Source organism: Bos grunniens, chromosome 19 (genome assembly GCF_055505025.1).
Source record: "Bos grunniens cultivar Pamir isolate PY7600 chromosome 19, Bosgru_T2T1.0, whole genome shotgun sequence".
Lineage (NCBI taxonomy): Eukaryota > Metazoa > Chordata > Mammalia > Artiodactyla > Bovidae > Bos > Bos grunniens.
The window spans coordinates 31,696,366-31,713,356 of record NC_141183.1 but is presented as its reverse complement, the minus strand read 5'-3'; the positions used below and the strand labels follow the sequence as shown (position 1 = coordinate 31,713,356).

General features: G+C 42.0%; 1 protein-coding gene across 2 annotated transcripts in view; it reads right to left on the bottom strand.

Annotated features, from left to right (window-relative positions):
* Nucleotides 1-9,867: 9,867 nt before the first annotated feature.
* Nucleotides 9,868-16,991, bottom strand: part of LOC147351993 (heparan sulfate glucosamine 3-O-sulfotransferase 3A1) — an 88,049-nt gene continuing 80,925 nt past the window's right edge. For both annotated transcript variants that reach the window (XM_086355521.1, XM_086355520.1), the window contains exon 2: nt 9,868-12,598. In XM_086355521.1, the coding sequence (XP_086211647.1) occupies nt 11,977-12,598 (622 nt within the window). In that variant the 3' untranslated portion in view covers nt 9,868-11,976. The remainder of the gene's footprint in view (nt 12,599-16,991) is intronic.

Here is a 16,991-nt window from a genome sequence, read left to right as displayed (position 1 = left end):
GTGGACACAATTAAAATAAAATAGTTCACCGAGCCATCCTATTTTCAAGTTTGACAAAAACAACTGTTTATCCTTATTGAGAGCTTATGGGAACATTTAAGACCATCTCACCTACGCTCTGGGGAGAAGGCAATGGCACCCCACTCCAGTACTCTTGCCTGGAAAATCCCATGGATGGAGGAACCTGGTAGGCTGCAGTCCATGGGGTCGCTAAGAGTCGGGCATGACTGAGTGACTTCACTTTCACTTTTCACTTTCATGCATTAGAGAAGGAAATGGCAACCCACTCCAGTATTCTTGCCTGGAGAATCCCAGGGACAGAGGAGCCTGGTGGGCTGCCGTCTATGGGGTCGCACAGAGTCGGACACGACTGAAGCGGCTTAGCAGCAGCAGCACCTACTCTTTGAGGAGCCAGGTGAGCCTCTAAGAACTTTAAGGATTTATGGAAAGTCACAAGAGAGAATGGGGCCATGAGGGCATGGGGGCTGCTCCTTGTGGCTTCTGACAGCCCTTCTCTGGTGAGACCCACGGTTCCCTCCACCACGTAACTCTGAGGGTTTGCTTCCTGTTGGATAATTTAGAGTCAGCAAGCCTAGGTGGACTCCTCACTGCCCATGATTTGTTTCTGCAAAATAGGGGGTTGTGACTGTGGACTCTCAAACACAAACTCCGTCAGTGGGTTTATGCTACTCCTCTCTCCTTCCATCTCTGCTTCGAGAACTTTAGGATTCAGAAGTTTCCAGTGTGTGTTTGAGCAGTCTTCTAATTTCAGGGTGAAACAATCTTAAAATGGACAGCAGTTATCCCAAGTTGCATAATCTGTGCGGAGAGGCCAGGAAATGCATAGGAAGATAGGGATATACCTGTGTAAAAGTATTCATACAAACGGTCATGTCCTAAAAGATAGAGAGGGAGTCTGTAAGGCTTCTAAACAATAGCTACTAGAAACGCTGAAACTTACATCGTATTTGCTATGTGCCAGGCACTGGGCTTCCCTGGTGGCTCAGATAGTAAAGAATCCACACGCAATGCGGGAGACCTGAGTTCAATCCCTGGTTTAGGAAGACCCCCTGGAGAAGGGAATGGCAACCCACTCCAGCATTCTTGCCTGAAGAAGTCCATGGGCGAAAGAGCCTGGCGGGCTACAGTCCATGGGGTCACAAAGAGTCGGACACGACTGAGTGACTGGGCACACACACCCTATGAAGTGCCAGGAGGAGCCAAACTTACAGAGACAGAGAGTAGAACAGAGGCTACCTGGGGTGAGGGAGTGGAGGTGGGGAGTTATTGTTTAGAGTTTTAGGTTTAGAGTTTCTGTCTGGGAGGATGAATTTCTGGAGATGGATGGTGGTGATGGCTACCCAACAGCATTATGAATATGTTTAATGACACCGGATTATACACTTCATGGTTTAAGACGGTAGATTTTAAGTGTATTGTTTCAAAGAATTTTTTTAAAGATCCTTTTTTAAAAAGAGAGTTCCAAAGATCCCTTGGAAACTAGGTAAATTCCCACAAATTCAAGCCAATTGTATTTAACGATTAAAACCTTAGATGTCAGGACATAATATAATAGACATTGTCTTTTCAGGTCATTCAATGGCGATCTTTGGGCAAGCACTGGACTCAGAAGGCATTTGTATGGCTACACAAGAGGCAAGAAGCAGTGTCCTCATTTCTAAAAGGTTATCAATGGTGATTCTCTCAGTTGTAAAGGATTCACAGAGTGAGGTTCTGTTTCTTTCTTTCTCGAGCAGGCAATGGATGGTGCAGTTGGTAGAAAAAGTCAGAGTAAAAAAATCCACAGAAAATAGCATATGTCAGTGGAAAATCATGGTCTGTCTGGACCAGATCAAAGTGATGATGGAGGCAATGATTAACGCCAGAATGAATAAGTTTCTTCATAGCTATATTTTACTGTTCAAGGTGGGAGGTAGTCTGTAAATTAAAGGGCCAAAAATGGATGGATTAAGAGAGTCTCAGTTTAGAAACTGTTATTAAGGACTTTTTTTTAACAGATTTTTTTTCCAGAATCTAGAAAAGATATGGCTGTAGAGTCAAGGATTGAGAACACCGGGGCAGCAGAAAAAATAGGAAGCAACTCACAGTTCAAGGGTAGTCATGGCTCCTCTGACATTGACATATGTGGCCAAGCAAGAGAGGAAGGGAATGTCTGGCGGCCCAGCTAGCACTGATTCTTATTAATAAAAGCAAATTTCAGTCACAATTTTAAAAAATCTTTGGTGAGTTGGACAAATGATTGAACAGATATAGAAACTGTATTTTATTTTTATTATTTTTTGACAGTGCTGTGCAGCATGTGGGATCTAAATTCCCTAGCCAGGGATTGAACCCATGCTCCTTGCAGTGGTAGCCCAGAGTTTTAACCCCTGGACTTCCAAGAAGTCCAATTGGTGACAGTTTTCAGTGGACTATGGCAAATAGATAAAGTGATGGAAATGATAATCATTTTAAGAGACAGAAGAAAAATCGTTGTGACAGCCCCAGCCATAAAATGCTTCCAGACGTTTCAGCTGGAATGAACTTGACAGTACAGTTTATCCTGTGCATTTAAAAAGAAAATGAGAAAAATTGAGGTTTAGTGGTACTGAATGATTCATGCAAGGTTTCATCCTTTCTGGTCAAATCAAGACTATTCACAAAATTATCCACAAGACCTGGGGTTTCATCATGAAGGTACAGAAAGAGCTGATGAATTGGAACATCATTTTAAAAAGAAGAGAGAGAGAAAGAAGATAGGGTTAAGAAAATGGATGGATTGGACAAACCATGGATTCCTTTCATGGTCTATTTAAGAAGGAAGTGTTCCCTAGAGAAGGAAATGGCAACCCGCTCCAGTATTCTTGCCTGGGAAACCCCGTGGACAGAGGAGCCTGGTGGGTCAAGTAAATCTAATGAATTTAATGAAGTGTTAGGTAAATCTAATGAATGTATAATCCTATTATTTATCAGCATGGCTATATCCCTGACCTGAAGCAATGAATGGGGAAAATTTTAAATAATGTAGGAAATGAGAAGGACTGGTTAGAAAGGTGACAGTCAGACAAAGGTGGGCAGCACAGTTTTGGACACATAGCAGACATCATGGTGACAATACTGGAAAAAAAAGGTGGTGGTAGCGGTTTAGTCACGCGATCATGTCTGACTCTTTGCGACCCCATGGGCTGTAGCCCACCAGGCTCCTCTTGCCATGGAATTTTCCAGGCAGGAATACTGAAGTGGGTTGCTATCTCCTTCTCCAGGGGATCTTCCTGACCTAAGAATTGAACCCCGAGTCTCCTGCATTGCAGGCAGATTTGTTACAGACCCACCAGGGAAGCCCAGGGGACAATAAAAATGATGATGATAAAGCTGGAGAAACTAGAGCTAGAGTCAATTAAATAATGAAGCTGTCATTGGAACAAACTGGCCTGAAAAAGCAGGGAAGAGACTGCTGAGAGAGCTAAGGACACATGCTGAAGGACTGATGAGGGAGATGGACTCTGGACATTATGATCATGTGGGAGATTTGCAACTTGAGTTAGGAGACAGGATGAGGCTGGTCAAAAGAGATCTGCTTCCAATTTTTCTGTGTATTCAATATATATGGCTCAGGCTAGTTGAGTTTACCATTCTGTTGACACAGAACTTTTTTATTAATGGCCTCATCAAATAGCAGGGGCCAAACAGTCTGAAGAGGAGCTCATTATTTATGGCTGGGTGGAAGAAGAGCTGGATGTGTTGAGTACAGAATCATTTTACAGTTGAAAGCTGAGGCTGCTTGGTGCTTTTGCATCTCTGTGGATAAGAAGGGATAAGAAAGTTGCATCCTCATGAAAGGTTTCAATGCCAGATGCTTGGATACTGGAGGGAAGGGTGTTTTTCTCTAAAGAGAACTTTTCCTAAAATGAAAAGTGTTAGTTACTCAGTTGTGTCTGACTCTTTGCAACCCTGCCAGGCTCCTCAGTCCATGGGATTCTCCAGGCAAGAATACTGGAGTGGGTTGCCATGCCCACCTCCAGGAGATCGTCCCGACCCAGGTATCGAACCCATGTCTCCTGCATTGCAAGCAGATTCTTTACTGTCTGAGCCACCATGGAAGCCCAAAATGAAAAGATACATCCTAATAAAAGGTGAAGAAGATCAAAGAAGGCAGAATCAAGGCCAAGTTTAGAAATAAAAAATAATGTATGATTTTGGGGCCAGGTGGTTGCCAAAAGCGAAAAGTAACAGCTAAGAGTCTCAGTGAAAAGATAGGAATGAATCTAAAAAAAAATAAAAATGCAAGATGACTTTTGGTATAGGATTTAGATATAATAAAATGTTGAGGGGTAAGAGGTCACCTAGAAGAGAAATGATATGGAAGCAAGAGGGGCGGGGAGGGGGAAGGGGTGCAAAGATATTTGTAAGTTATTCAGTTGATGGGACATGTGGAGTTTGTTGGAAATGCTGAAGAGCTATTGTTGGGGGCCAGAGTGAGGCACTCCGCCAGTGGCAAAGGTCATGAGGAAGGAGGCTCGACATATGCAAAGGCGGGATGGAGCCTCAGGAGTCCCCCTGGAAATCCTAGAGCATCTACCCCCATAACCAGAGCCTGCCTGCTTTACTACTTTGTGCTCCCACCTACACCTCTGACTTTACGGGGGGCTGTCCCCCACCACCTCTTTCGGAGAAGGAGTTAACCTAGAGCTCCAGTTAATAAAAACTCCTGGGCGTGACAAGAGTTTTAACCTACAAACTCCTCTGAAGGTTCTCTAGCCTGCCTGACAGGCTTGTCCGGCCACATGTGATTGCTTACGGCCTCCCAACTGTGAGAGGCACAAGATGCTTTAAACCTTCTAAAAACAGGTTCCTTAGAAAAGTTAGACAACTATTAGTATAAGTATAATGGGCTGATTAGAAATTGTATTGGTGAAGGGTTTTTCATTTGTTGAGCCAATGTTTGTTGCTAAGTCTCCACATCCCCTGCCCTTACACACGTTAATGAATATATAGAAGAAATAAGTATTAACCTTTGATATTAATCACATTAGACCTTAGGCTAAGTAAATTCTTTCCTTAACTAAAACCCACTACACCCTCACCCTATAGGAATGTAACTTTATTTGGGTGGCATCTGTTTTAAGAATAATCACCCCTGGAGAAATAAGTGTCCTGGTTGACTGACCGCTGTCACAAGGAGAGGGTCATAAATTGTCAGCAGGCCTCCTGGCCAGAAGATGATGTAACACCCCTAAGACCTCTGTATACATTTGTATGAAGCACCTGACTTTGATAAAAGTCAGGACTGCTGACCCCGCGTGACTTTTGCATAATATCTCAGTGTATAAAAGTAGACCATGGAAAATAAAGAATTGGGATCAGTTCCTCGAAAGACTGGTCTCCCCATGTCGCTCTCTCTCTCACTCTGGCTGAGTCTCCATCTGGAGCTCGGAACCCACCATGCTTACTAATTATGCCTGGGCTTCTAGGATCCGACCGGGGAGACCTCAGTGTCTCCTCTCCTTCGGGAGAACGGAAGGACGCCTGCGGCCTACGTAAGTGGTGCAAGCTTCTTGTCTTGAAGTTTTACTGGTCTCCCGCGTAAACCAAGTTACTCAGCCTCTTTTCTCCACTGAATTTTCCTACTGAGCTATCCTTATTCTATTACTCTTTACATCTTTAATTAATATCTAATTGAAGCTATTGTATTCTGATCCTTGCCGATGCCGTCTCCGCTTCGAACTCCCTGGATCAGCCGGGGCTGGACCCCGGCAAGCTATAACAGACTAAACTTTTTTTTTTTTTTTTTAATTTAGAAATGAAAGAAACTATTCAGGCCTAACTACAGTATAAACATGCTTTGAATCACTCTATATAAATGTAAGTTATTATTATTCTAGAATATTTTCTGGGACTCTTTGTGACAAAGAACAACTGATCTGAGCTTTAAAGGGTAAGATCAAGTGGTCTGAAATAAGAACTAGGTTTGGCTCTAGAGGTATCAGTTGATGGTAACTCATCAAGAACTCTTGTTCCCTCTGAAAAACTGCAATGGAATGACTGTCAAGTTTTCTCACTTCCTACTGTTCCCTGGTTGACCAGCTGTTGCAGGCTTGAAATAAAGAAATCCGAGCTTAGATAAGGATTTGTGGGAAAACAGGTGGGAGAAACATGCCTCTGCCCAGACCAGAGGCAGACGACCTTTCAGGAGTGGAATGCCAAGTTGCTGACCTTGGCCCTTCAGGTCAAGGATGAAGGGCGGGGCCCTGGAGGCCTGGGAAGTGTCCCGAGAACACCTCCAGCTCCAGTCAAAGGTGTGCCCCCAACTTTCACCTCTGTTTCATCCATCTTCCTGTGGGCCCTGTTTTTCCTAATGTAAATACCATTGGGGAAATTGAAACCCATCTGACCTTCGTCTCTCCTGGTGTCTGTATCAGATAAACAGACTACTTTCCCTAGAGCTGAAGCTGAGAGCAGCTGCCTTAGGTAGACTGTAAGTATCTGAAGTGTGGAGTGGACAGCATGTAGCACGATGCCTGTGAAGAGCGGGGAGAACTTAGGCCAGTAGGTGAAGCCCATGAGGACACCAGGGATCCGTGGACACAGGTAGGTGAAGGCGGGGAGAAGGCACTTGGAAAGTGGAAGAGAGCAGGGAGCTTAGAGGTAGGTGGGGGAAATCTACATCACTTCTCTTTGCAATGAAAAGAAGCCCCCAAGGATGATAAATACTCGATGTTTTTTATAAGAAACATGTGGACCATAGTTTAACAATGTGTGGACTGGACAGTAACCTTGACGCCTCTGAGGAATTAGAAAGCCAGAAATCTAGCTTCATTACATACCAGCCAGCCAGAGCTAGCAAAGGACGCCGTTTCATCCTGTCTGACCCTTCGTACCTAAGAGATCAGACCCAGGATGATGGGAATGAAAAGGGCTCAGAGCAGAATGCATGATCTTTCTTTCTTATTACCTTTTGACAGTGAAATTAGAGGAGAGTTAAGATGTTGAGCATATAGCTATTAAAAGAACACAGCCAACAGTTGGCAATTTAACTGGAAAATTAGGGTTATAGCCTGAAACATACTCACTAAATATCTTAAATGTCCCACAATGGATTCCTATATTAGAAGTGATTTCTATTTTCAGCTTTATTTCCTCCTGACATAATAAAAATCCATTATTTTATTACTCTGTATTTGAGGTTGCACTGCTTTATAATTTTCCCAAATTCACTTTTTTTTAAGTTTTAAAGGTTCCAAAATTTCATGATGTGACAAACAGGTTTGTGCTTTTCCTATCCATGGTTCTCACCTGTGTAGCTGAGACTCTGAATGCAAATCTGTTTTCACATTGATGAAGATATTTCAAGGACCACAAACTCCACGCAACACTGATGCTTCTTGGTTTGGGTTTTGAAAGTCCTATTATTCCTCAGTGATTATCGGCTGTAACATGAGCATAGATGGGGGTTTTATTTCTATGCTAAGAAATATATATATTTTTTTAAGATTTTTTTCTGATGTGGACCATTCTTTAAAGTCTTTATTGAATTTGCTACAATATTGCTTGTTTTATGTTTTGGCTTTTTGGCCACGAGGCATGTGGGAACTTAGCTCCCCGATTAGGGATTGAACCTGAATCCCCTACACTGGAAGATGAATTCTTTTTTAAAAAATTATTTTATTTTTTACTTATTTGGCTGCATTGTTTGCTAGCTGTGGTGCTCAGGCTTAGTTGCCCTGTGGCATGCGCAATCTTACTTCTCCCCACCAAGTATTGAATCATGTCCCCTGCATTGGAAGGTGGATTCTTAACTACTGGACCACCATGAAAGTCCCAGAAGGTGAATTCTTAACCAATGGACTGCCAGGGGAGTTCCTACACTAAGACTTTCAGTGGACTGAAAAACTCCGTATTTTCCTAATTTGGGGAGCCATACCTTCTCTTTGATTCTACGGTGATCACATCAAAGACCTGGTAGAAAATGTAACAGTAAGAACTCATCTTCCTTTGCTATTACTCATCCACTAGGGGTCAATTATAAACCACCACAGGTCCATCTGAATTTAGCTGGTTAACATAAACCCAGGCTTTTACCTCTATCTCCTGACACTTGGTCGCATCAGGTGACAAGAAATACTGTCAAGGCACTCTCAAGGAGGAGGACTGAAGCTGTAAGACTTGAACTTGAGAAATACTCTAGAAATGTTTAATGATATTTTTTCATGTGAAGCTGTTTCCACTTCTCAGAAATGCAGCCATCTGTTTGTTACAATCTGTTTCTGTGCCTCAGTTGTAAAAACCCAGCTCAGCAAAGTTTCTCTTTAGTACTTCTCTTGACAAAGCACACCCTTAAACTCTGATCTGCTTACTATAATGGAGTCATTTATAGAGTGAGAGAAAGAAATGTTTTCAAGAGAAAACCTAGAGTGCTGAGTGAAAGAATTACCAGTCAAGCATTAATTAGAATCTGTCTTTTTAGACCTGGTTTGGACACACACCAGCTGTAACTGGTTTACTTCTTCAGCTGGGAACCACAGCACCATTGGACATTTTGGGTGTGATGATTCTTTGTGATGAAGGCTCTCATGTACATTATTAGATATTCGGCAGCATCCCTGGCACTGATTCACTAGGAGTACCCTATACCCTACCATGCTTATTTAGAACCCCAAAATATCTCCAGACATCACTTGGGATGAAAAATTGCTTTTTTTGAGAACCACTGTCTCCAAACTTAGTTTTCTCATCTGTACAATGACTGAATGTGAGTGGAAATAGGTGTTGATTTAAGGAGAAAAGATGCCTTTAAGGGTAATCTGCTACATTCATATAAACTATTATATTATTGCTGTACAGGCAGATTTTATTTATTCACATATTAAATGCTGCTTATCTGCATAGGTACCAGATTTGGCAGGTCTCAGCTGACAGGATGGAGTGTTTGGAAGAAACGTATCCTCCTTACCAGCCAGCTTTCCTGGTGGCTCAGATGATAAAGTATCTGCCTGCAATGCGGGAGACCTGGGTTCAATCCCTGGGTCGGGAAGATCCCCTGGAGAAGGAAATGGCAACCCACTCCAGTACTCTTGCCTGGAAAATTCCATGGACAGAGGAGCCTGGTAGGCTGTAATCCATGAGGTCGCTAAGAGTTGGACACGACTGAGCAACTTCACTTTCACTTTTCCTCTTTACAACTGCAAAAATCAAGTTAATTGATAGACACATCAGTGTTTTAAACCCCTGCACAACCAGCAGAAGAAAGGATTCAAGTGCCAAATGGGGATTTAATCCTGATCACTGTCACGGTTTACTCTAACTTTGAGGATCTTTGAAAATAAGATAATTGGAGTGGGATTAATACTCCAGAAATAATAAATATCCATTCTCTAGAAGCTTATTGATCTCTAGTCAATAGACTAAAATTTATTTCTCTTAGAATTTCTTACTAATCAGAAGAATTTATACACTGTAGGCATGGCCTCAAAAGCAAATGATTCAGAATGAAGCTGCAGACCTCTGGTTGTTCTCTCTATCTGAGAGGAGAGCAGGAGGTCAGTGGACATGATTGTGGAGCAGACAGCTTGGAGGAAGGGTGACTAAGAGGCTCAAATCAAGAGCACAGCCTATTTCTTATGTGATGTAGCCAAATGGACAAAAGAAATCTGAGTCCAAGTCCACACACAGCAAGGGGAAATATCACATAAAGGCAGAAATGGAAAATTCCTATTCTGGGGTACACTGACCTGAGATATTCATACACTTGGTTAGGATAAAGAACGTCTACCATTCTTATGAAATCTTAGAAGGTTTTCCCGGAATATTCTGTAGTCATCCATTTAAAAAGTCACATGAGAAAACAAAACATCTACATGCAAGAAGAAGTTCTTTGCACTCAATTCTGTTCTTTTATTATTTCTTAACACAAAAAGATGAAGGCTGCTGAATACAGTTGTTAGATGTGCTTGTTTACTTGTGCGAGCCACCTTTGGGTGAGGCCAAGCAAATGCTTATGAGAGAATCAGAAGCACAGACATAAGAGAAAAGATGAAAAGAGTGTAAAATGAATTTCTTATTGCTGGTAGTCATGATTCAAGTAGGAAAAAAAAAACAGGCTGTAGCGTCAGGAAGTTGAGGGTGCAGAAGGGAAGGAGATCAGTTGGGAAAGGGGACCTGGATTTGGGGTCTACTTAACCCCCATAAAAGAGAATTAATAAATAAATCCAGAGATTTAAAGCAAGAATAGGATACCTAGAAACTTGTTTTTTTTCCTTCATTTTAATCCCGTGTTAGACTTCTCAAGAAATACATAATTCACTCAATAATAGCATCTCTGTCAAATGCACAATAAAACCTCATATTTTAAAACAATGTTACGTTCTTTTGATTGACAAAACTGAGAAGAAAAAAGAATACTGTTTTAGAATACTGGAGTGTCTGGTCCTTTATGTTTTAGCAGACATGGAAAACTTCCATGAGATTGGAGACATTTTCCTCTTGGGTTTAAACCTGTAATAAAATGTTGCTGACAGACTAATTATAAATGTTTTATATAGTTTGTGCATATGTGCTCTTCTCTAAACCAATTTAATTCCCATTAATGCTAATCTGGTTAATGCCCACTCAGAGAGGAAAGGAACACTCTTAATAAACTATTGATTTATTTGAGCTATTTAAATGGGGAACAGGCAGAAACAGATGGGAGAATAGAAAAAAAAATCACTGTTTTACCCATATCTGCAGTTCTTAGAGTATTTTCCAAATATTAATGAATATTATAATTGGTATAAAGAGGAAATGGGAAAAAAATAAAGTGACAAAGTGACAGCCCTCCCTCCACCCATAAAAAACTGAGGGCCTTGTAAATAAGATGATTTGTTTTTTTTTTTTAGTACTAGCTCCAAGGTTAGAAATAAGATGTTATAACAGAGGCAGACTTTGTTAAAAAAAAAAGAGGTTAAAAACTGAGGTTGATATTTGCAAACTCTTACTGAATGGGTTTTTAAGAAAAAAAATAAAGTAATCAAAACAAGAATAGGTAAATTCTGCCCCTACCACAGTTTGTCCTGCTCCTAGTGTGAGTAGCCACCTTGTTCTCCATGCAACAATCCAGTAATTCCCCTCACTTCAATTCAGTTGGGATTTCCACCTCTTGGGGTGCTTTAGCAAGCCAAGACTGCCTCTTAAAAGACATTGTGTCCAGGACAGAGTAGTTTCCTTGAGCACAACTGTGTAAGATGTTTGAGCACCATAAGGCTTGCCTAGAACTCAAAAGCAACAGGAAACCCTCCCCAAACTAGCCAAGCATTTCTAAAGGATGTCTGTGCCTTTCCCATTCTCCCTGGGAAGAGTGGCACAAAGCAGGGAATAAGCGGAAGATGGAGTTTTGTCAAGGGTCTACCATCTGGCGGTAAGATACATTACTTAACCTCCCTGATACTCAGTTTCTTTATCTGTAAAATGGGGATAATAGCCTTCCTGTTCTGTTGTTAAATCACAGCTGAGTATAAGGATCAAGAAAGATGTAGTTGAAAACACTGTGATATCCGAGAAGTGATGGGTAACCGTACAGAATTATTAATCGGGAAAAGGTTTAAGATAAAGTGGCACAGGAACAAAAGTAAAGGGAGAAAAACATCAGGAGAGATATCAATTTTATCTGGGCTGTGTTAAAAAAGAGAGTGAGCTATACTCTCAGGGATTTCTTGTAAGTTTTAATGGTAACTGACACTCATACTTCATAACGGTGAACGTAAAACATAAAATAAAGATGGAAAATGGAGATTCGTGCAGATTTCCTTTTTTTCGAAACCTTTGCGGTTGGTTGTTCATGCCAGTGAGGGTGGAGAGGAGAACAATCTCTTTAACATTCATGAAAAAAAAAATACTGAAACAAATATCGGCAGCGCAAATATTAAACTGCTTCTTCTCTACCGATTGGTAAAAAAATATATTATCTTCTGATATTTTCTTTTTTCTTTTTAAATTATAAGTTCATCCGTCCCAGCCGAAGTCGTGGCCCGTCATCTGGTAGAACTTGCGGTTGAAGGGCCGGTAGAAATCCCGCAGCTGCCGCAGCACCTGCGCGTCGATCTCGGGGTGGGGTCTGCCCTTGGTCTTGCCCAGGCAGTGGGGGCGGCCGCTGCCCTCCGCCTTCTTGAGGCAGGGGAAGCCCTTGGTCTGGTTGAAGTAGAAGTGCTTGTCCGAGATGATGCGCTTGAGGCCCAGGAAGTCCTGCACGCGGCCCAGCTCGCCGGCCGGGTCGCGCACCAGGCGCTCACCGCTCACGAAGAGCATCTGGCGGGCGGGGAAGTGGCGCAGCCAGCGCTCCAGATGCTCCGCGTACAGGCCGATCTGGATGGCGCTCCACGAGCGGTCCACCAGGCCCGCCGAGCGGTTCCGGAAGGCCAGGCTCTCGAAGCTGGGGATGTCGGGCCGCTTGGAGAGCGTCTGCGTGTAGTCCGACACGGCCCGGGTCACCGGGTCCCGCACCACCACCAGGAGCTTGGTGTCCTTGGACATGGCCGAGATGCGCGCGGGCGCCTCGCGCGTCACGAAGTAGCTGGGCGTCTTCTCCATGGTGATCTGGCCTTCCAGGGTCCTCGGCATCAGGTCCCTGCGCGGAGCAAACAGACCAGGGCGGGTCAGAGGTCACAGCTCTTTGGCCACACGTCTCCAAGTCAACACTTTAAAAATATTGATTGTTAATGGGAGGTTAATTGCTATACAATGTTGTGTAAATTCCTAGTGTACAACAGCGTGAATCAGCTATAGGTATACACATACCCCCTCCCTCCCACCCGCCCCTTCATCGCACCCGTCCCCCTATCCCACCCCTCTAGGTCATCATAGAGCATCAGGCTGCAATGTCAACACTTTTAATCCTGGCACCATCTAATTACAGTTGTAGAAACATGAAAAAATGCAAGCCGAATTTTAGAGCTGAGAAGTACAGGAACGTCCCTCTGAAGCTTGGAGATCAGATATCCTCTATCCACTTAAGATGTGAAGGCACCTTAGTTTAGAGGAGAAGGAATAGGATTCAGCATTCTCTGAGATCCTCTTCTGGCGTCACCTCTCCCTTATTTTCTGCCCTATCCAGCTTTTAGAGGGCTCTGAACATCTGCCATGAGAACCTCAGGTCCCTGAGTGGAGCAGAAAGGCACATTAGAGCCAGGAGCCTGAGTGCCTTCCCCTAATAGACTCCGTGAGCTTCTTTCTAGGAGAGCAGAAGTCTTATGCACCCAGAGCCAGGTCGCCTGAGTTGAAGTACCAATCGCTGCCCTTACTAGGTATGTGACTGTGACCTCGGAGAAGCTGCACAGACACTCTGCACCCCTAGTTGCTCGCGGATGTACTTTATGGGAAATAATAATACTATTTTAACCTCCTATGGTTGTTTTGATGTTGTATAATATTAAAGGTATTAATATACCTCGATAGCTTACAAAAGTGCCTGGCACAAAATAAGTGCAATGTAATTTTTTTATAATCATCAACCCACAAGGTGGTAAGAAAATAACCTTGATCAAATTCTTTTAGGTGAATTAGAATATTGTAATAAACACAATTATACAGCAGTGAGATGGTGTTAAAATACCCTGAGCCCTTTTTGTGGTTTTCTTGTAAACAAATAAATTATAATCAACATAATATCATTGTGTAGCACACAAAATATTTCTCTTTATAATTCCTGAACTTTCCCATAACAAACATCAAATAATTCATCTTTTATCATCTAATAATTTGAAATGCCACCGTTATAATAGTTTAAATATCGTGGTCCCTCTCTCTGTTGGCCCAACTGTCATGTTAAGTTACTATCGTGTTATGGTAATATATTTTCATGTACATCAAAGTAAATTCTGACTCTGTTGTTCAAAATATTCTTGATGATTCTTGTCTGTTTATTCTTCCTGACAAATGTTAGAATCACTTGTCATGTGGGGGGAAAAAAAAATTCCTGTTGGAGTCCTGTTGGAGAGATTGCTACCTAGTTCAAGCATGAGAAAGGATGGGTTTCAGAGCCAGTCCAAAAGTACAAGCAGGTGAAATAAAACCTATGTATTTTCCCAAAAGTGTACTGCCATTAAATCCACTATTTATCATAGATTTGAAATAGGTATCTGTATGTTGTTGTTTAGTGGCTAAATCATGTCCAGCTCTTTTGTGACCCCATGGACTGTAGCCCACCAGGCTCCTCTGTCCAGGGGATTTTCCAGGCAAGAATCCTGGATCCCTGGGATCTTCCTAACCCAGGGATCGAACCCAAGTCTTGTGTTTCATGAGCTGGCAGGCAGGTTCTTTACCACTAGCGCCACCTGGGAAGCCCAAAGTCATCTAATACTGGTGCTTTTAAGGGTTGAGGATAAGAAAGGGACTAGAATCTTCAAATACATTTACAGTTTCTCCTGTGGTTATTGTTTTTTTTGTAATGATCTGCTTCATCTTCAGTGCATTTTGTCAATTAATATTTTTCTAAAAATCACCCAGTTGAGTAGTTGAAGTTTTATGCCCTATCTCAACTATAATTTTGTGGAGTTTTTTTCCTGCCTTTCTTTCTAGTTTGGTAGATGACTTTTCAAATTTACTTATTTGCATTTTACTTTTTTAATGACATTTATTCTTTTTCTATTCATGCTTTGCTCTTCCAATTTAATTAACTGAATGTTTAGTTCATTTATTATAATTTCTCTCAAGTAATAAAAACATTTTGAAGTTACTGTTTTCAAGTACAGACTTGGTCAAATTCCCCAAACTTCAACATGCACTGTTGGTCATTTGCATAACTTCACAAATATTTAGTAATTGCACTTGATACTTTTTCTTTTTGGTCCAGGCATTAGAATTGATTTTACTTTTATTAAATTCTGATGGTTGACTTGCTGGTTTCATTCATAATTATTAATTTCTATTTCACCTTTGTAGTAAAAAATGCACTGTGTGTTACATGTGTCTGCTTTTGTTTGATTTCCTATAATTTTATTCCTCCTGTGTATTTGCTAATTGTATATTATGAAAAATTTCAAATATACCCCAAAGTAGAGAGTACTATAACATACATCTCACGTAACTTACATCCAGCTTCAAAAAGCAACTGACTGCCAATTTCATTTCCTCCCTAACCCTCTATGTCAACTCCCCCATCACCCTAAATGAATTACTTTGACGTTTATCTCAGACATCATGTCAATTGCTTCACAAACAATCTGTTGCCATGTGCATTTATACCTGGCACAAATTCTTCAACATTCGTGGCAATAAGCCACTGATGCTGGCTTAGTTTAATGATACAGATCTCCTCACAATTTACTTTCTTTGATATTTTAGTCAGCTTATCTTTACTTTTCTTTTGGAGGAGAAATGATAATTAGATATCTGATTCCTCTTGCTTTTTTCCTTGTTGATTTAAGATATCTGCAATTCCTTTTTCAGAACTTTTAACTGTGCCCCCATCCCCCATTTCTTAGACATAGCTGAAGGTCTGGGTAAGAAAAAGCAAAGACCAGGGAGGTCTGTGTTAACACAAGGGAGACACAGACGGTTGACTGCCTGTGTAATGCTGGGGCCACACAAAATCCAGATTTTGTCACTGCATACGTGTGTATGCATACATATTCACAGTGACAAAATCTGTGTATTTGTTACATATATACACACATGTATGGGCTTCCCTCAAGGGTCAGCAGTAAAGAATCTGCCTGTAATGCAGGAGACTTGGGTTCAACCCCTGGGTCAGGAAGATCCCCTGGAGAAGGGAAGGGCAACCCACTCCAGTATTCTCGCCTGGGAAAGCCCATGGACAGAAGAGAATGGAGGGGTACAGTCCATAGGGTCACAAAAGAGTTGGACAGGACTTAACAACTAAACAACAACAAAAACAGCGCACACACACACAAACACACACATATATATTCCCTTCATGGAACTGAGAAGTCGGCTAGACCAAACTACTTTGGAAGCTAAGTTACACTTTTATAAGATGAGCCAGGAGATCTATACAGAAACTGTTGGACTATCTCAGGGAAGAAAATTGGATCAAATGTGTGAAAAAGTTCTGGACTGTAAAAAAGCACACATCAGACACCACTGAAATGATGAGGAGTATTCCATGATTTTTTTAAAAGAGTCAGCATTCTTGCCTCCTTTCCTATCATCTCTGACCTTTAACCACTCGACCTCGTATTTTGCCAGTAGAATAGAGATAACACCCTTCAGATGGGAGCTGCTGGTGGGCAATCTCAGTCTTCCTGCCCTCCGGCCCTGGGGAGAAGTAGACTCCCCAGCGGCCTGTCAGCAGAGATTAAAGTCATAGATTGTGCCAGCCCAGAGGAAATATTACCCATATCCCTGAAAAAAAGAAATGCTATTTTAAATTATCTTGATAGGGTAGGAAAAGAGCTATCCAAAGTAGGAGGAGTTTGAAGAGGAAACAGCTAAAATAGGATTTCAGAGGAAAAACACATTAATTACTGTCATCTTCAGGATGAGGGAAGTGGATGGGATGGGGAGTCCGAGTGAACTAGGGGCTGCCTGCTACCTTCTTTCTTCATAAAGGAAGAAATGCAAGTGCAAGTAAATCCTTGATGAGGCTTATATTGCTGAGAATTGTTGCTTTGTAAAAGGACTCATCTCAGTTCAGTTCAGTCACTCAGTCGTGTCCGACTCTTTGTGACCCCATGAATCGCAGCACGCCAGGCCTCTCTGTCCATCACCATCTCCCAGAGTTCACTCAAACTCACGTCCATCGAGTCAGTGATGCCATCCAGCCATCTCATCCTCTGTCATCCCCTTCTCCTCCTGCCCCCAATCCCTCCCAGCATCAGAGTCTTTTCCAATGAGTCAACTCTTCGCATGAGGTGGCCAAAGTACTGGAGTTTTAGCTTTAGCATCATTCCTTCCAAAGAAATCCCAGGGCTGATCTCCTTCAGAATGGACTGGTTGGATCTCCTTGCAGTCCAAGGGACTCTCAAGAGTCTTCTCCAATACCACAGTTCAAAAGCATCAAT